The sequence below is a fragment of the Lipotes vexillifer genome, unplaced genomic scaffold, assembly GCF_000442215.2.
Source record: "Lipotes vexillifer unplaced genomic scaffold, Lipotes_vexillifer_v1.1 scaffold528, whole genome shotgun sequence".
NCBI classification, from domain to species: Eukaryota; Metazoa; Chordata; class Mammalia; order Artiodactyla; family Lipotidae; genus Lipotes; species Lipotes vexillifer.
In genome coordinates, this window is record NW_006794582.1 from 484,999 (window position 1) to 488,310 (window position 3,312).

Below are 3,312 nucleotides of genomic sequence, written 5' to 3' on the forward strand. Positions count from 1 at the left end.
GCATCGGCAGGCGGACTCTCAACCACTGCGCCACCAGGGAAGCCCATATTCTAGTATTTTTACTGTTCCATTCACTTAAATGTCAAATTTCTTACACTGTGTGACTGCCTGGATGTCAAAGAGGAATTGTGGAACAAGCCCAGGGCTTTGAGAGAGAATATGTGTATGCTGGAGGGTAGGGGAGCTACATACATGAGGGAGGGCCTCTGTCAGCATGATTCCTCACTCTAGGAGGACTTGGAGAGCTTGCCCTGCTCTCTCCTGACCTGCTGCTTGCCTTCCCAGCCTCCCCATCCTCCATTACCACCTATGAGACCTGCCAGACCTACGAGCGCCCCATCGCCTTCACAGCCCGCTCCAGGAAGCTCTGGATCAACTTCAAGACAAGTGAGGCCAACAGCGCCCGTGGCTTCCAGATTCCCTATGTTACCTATGATGGTGAGCAAGGGCAGAAGAGCCAGGGAAGTGGGTGAGAAAGGGGAGGCTCATGGGTCTTGGAGGGAGCAAGGAAGCAGGAGGAGTTCCCAGCCCTGAGCCCCTCTCCTTCGCTGACCTTGCAGAGGACTATGAACAGCTGGTAGAAGACATTGTGCGAGACGGCCGGCTCTATGCATCTGAAAACCACCAGGAGATTTTAAAGGTGAGTGAATATGAACAGTAATGATGGCCAGTGTTTAATGAGCACGTAGCAATGTGCAGGCAATATGCTAAGTGCTTACTTGAATATTCTCATTTGATTTACACAATAGCTCTATGAAGTAGGTACTTTCATCATTCCCACTTTACCGATGAGAAAACTGAGGCACAGAGAGTTAGAGCACTTGCCCAGTGGTAAAGCTGGGATTTGAGCCCAAGCCCATCTGACTGCAGTGTCACTCACACTGCCTTACACTCTGGGTGAAGAGGAAGGGAGGATGAGGAGATGAAATGTCCCTGACCTCTTCCACCAAGAAATATACGGAAAATGTGGTTTAGAAAGATGCTTTTGCATAAGTCCCTGCCTTCCCTCACTCCCTCCTCAGTTCCCACAGAAAAACAGCAGATCTAGTACAGTGTTTCTCAGAGTTAATTCAGTATAGACCTCTTTTAAAGGAAAGGAATGTTTCCAACATTGAAGGATGGTCTGGATACCTAGGTCTGTGGATCCCGGTTTGACAAAACTTTACTAAAGAAACTATAGTCCTAGTCACAGTATTATCCTTCATAAATTATCAATGCAAAAAAAATGTTATCTTTATGATAAATAAAATAATTTTTGTATTATTATCAAAATGAGACACAACGACAAAAACCTAGAACTTGCAGACTGCAAAGAGTATAATTTCAGCAATGCTTTTCAAAAATTTTTAGAGCATCTGAATCCTTATATCAAATGTGCTGTGGAACTCCAATGCATAAAGTAGTGGCACCATTTTGATTAAAGTGGAGATGAGAGGCTGGAAGCTCCACCCCTTGTTTTAAAAATCTGCTGATGCAATGGAAAGAACACTAGCCTAGAAGCCAGAAAAGCTGAGTCCTAATGCATAGTGCTTGGCACCCAGTAGGCTCTCCACACCTCATGTTGCTGTTTCAGACAGGGTGATCAGGGAAGGCCTCTGAGGAGAAGAGACCTGAAGGAGGTAAAAGACTACCCATTAGAAGATCAGGAGAGGAGCATTCCAAGCTCAGGAGCATGGGAGCCATGTGGCATGTTCAAGAACCTTGAGGCCAGTGCAGCTCATCACAGTAAGGAAGAGTCAAGAGGGGGATAGAGGAGAGACAGCAGGGCACAGATCACATTCAGCCTATGGGCCATGAAAGTGATTCAGCTTTACTGAGTGATAAAAGAAACCAGACTCAAGAGGGAGGGGATACGGGGATATATGTATACATATAGCTGATTCATTTTGTTGTACAGCAGAAACTAACACAACATTGTAAAGCAATTATACTCCAATAAAGATATAAAAGATAAATTAAAAGAAATAAAGAAACCAGAGAAGTGTTTAGAAAAGAAGAAGGATGTGATCTAATTAAAAACCAAAAAAAGTCATTCTGGCTGCTGTGGGGGAGAACAGTCTGTAGAAGGACAAGGGTAGGTAGAAGCATGGAGACCAGTTAGGAGGCCATTGCCAAGTGAGAGATGATGGTGGCTTGGGCAGGGTGGTAGCTCTGGAGACAGAAATGGTCTGACCCTGGATATATTTTAAAGGTAGAATCAACAGGATCTGCTGTGGTTGTGAGCAAGAGAGAGGGGTCAAGGATGGCTCCAAGGACTGGGACTGAGCGATGGAAGGATGGAGCTGCCACTGACTGAGTTGTAGAATTCCAAAGGAGCAACAGATGGTGGGATGGGAATCCAGAGTTCACTTCTGGATATGCCTATTAGACATCAAGAGGGGCTGCTGCTGGGTGGAGGCTGGTGGTCCTCTCTCCCACCACTGACACTGATGCTGACATTGCTACCTGCCATCCTCTGCAGGACAAGAAGCTCATTAAGGCCTTCTTCGAGGTGCTGGCCCACCCCCAGAACTACTTCAAGTACACAGAGAAGCACAAGGAGATGCTGCCCAAATCCTTCATCAAGCTGCTCCGCTCCAAAGTTTCCAGCTTCCTGAGGCCCTATAAATAGTGCCGCTAGGCCCAAGACCCAGGTTTTGAAGCCCCCAGACTCTTTAGCCCTCAGAGCCGGCAGCCCCCACCCTCGGATGAGGGACTCTCTCCGATCTCTCTGTTTGGAGAAAAAAAATCTCCATATAGACCAAGCACTCTCCCTTTCCATTCCTCTAGCTTCCTTTCCTTGTCTCTTTCTGCCTCGCTCTTTCTCTTTACTCATTTCCTATATGCTCCCTGGAAGAGCCATTCAGTGCTGGCTCTATTCTCCCGAGGGGTGAAGGAACAGTATCCTGCTCCCCTCCCCAGCCACACTGCCCATTTTACCAGCTCACATCCCTGACCCTATCAGCTTGGAAGGGTGCTAGAGGCCCACGAAGGAAGTGGGTCTAGTGGGGAATGGGGAGGGGGAAGAGGGGCTTCTGCCGTTATGGGTTGTGCCTTGCTAGACAGGAGCCAAAATGTCCCCTGGCTGTGCCCCCCAGGAATATTCTAACAGCCCAGGGTTCTTCCAAAGAAGCCTTTGACTTACAGGCTTAATGCCAGCACTCGTCCTCTGGGACACGTGGTTTGAGCCCTGGACTGCCCACACAGCCAGCCTTCCTGTCTACACAGCTCCTCTCCTTCGCTCACATCTGCCTGGGGTCCAATTCATGAGGGCTTACAAAAGGCCCACACCACTGGCTAGTGGACACCAGCTGAATGAGGAAGAGCAGCAGG

General features: G+C 48.1%; 1 protein-coding gene across 2 annotated transcripts in view; it reads left to right on the top strand.

Moving 5' to 3' along the window:
• SCUBE3 (signal peptide, CUB domain and EGF like domain containing 3) overlaps positions 1–3,312 on the top strand; it is a 34,955-nt gene that overhangs the window by 31,548 nt on the left and 95 nt on the right. For both annotated transcript variants that reach the window (XM_007467241.1, XM_007467240.1), the window contains exons 20-22: positions 286–438; positions 561–640; positions 2,462–3,312. The exon at positions 2,462–3,312 is cut by the window's right edge and continues 95 nt beyond it. In XM_007467241.1, coding sequence (XP_007467303.1) covers positions 286–438; positions 561–640; positions 2,462–2,611 — 383 coding nt within the window. In that variant the 3' untranslated portion in view covers positions 2,612–3,312. The remainder of the gene's footprint in view (positions 1–285; positions 439–560; positions 641–2,461) is intronic.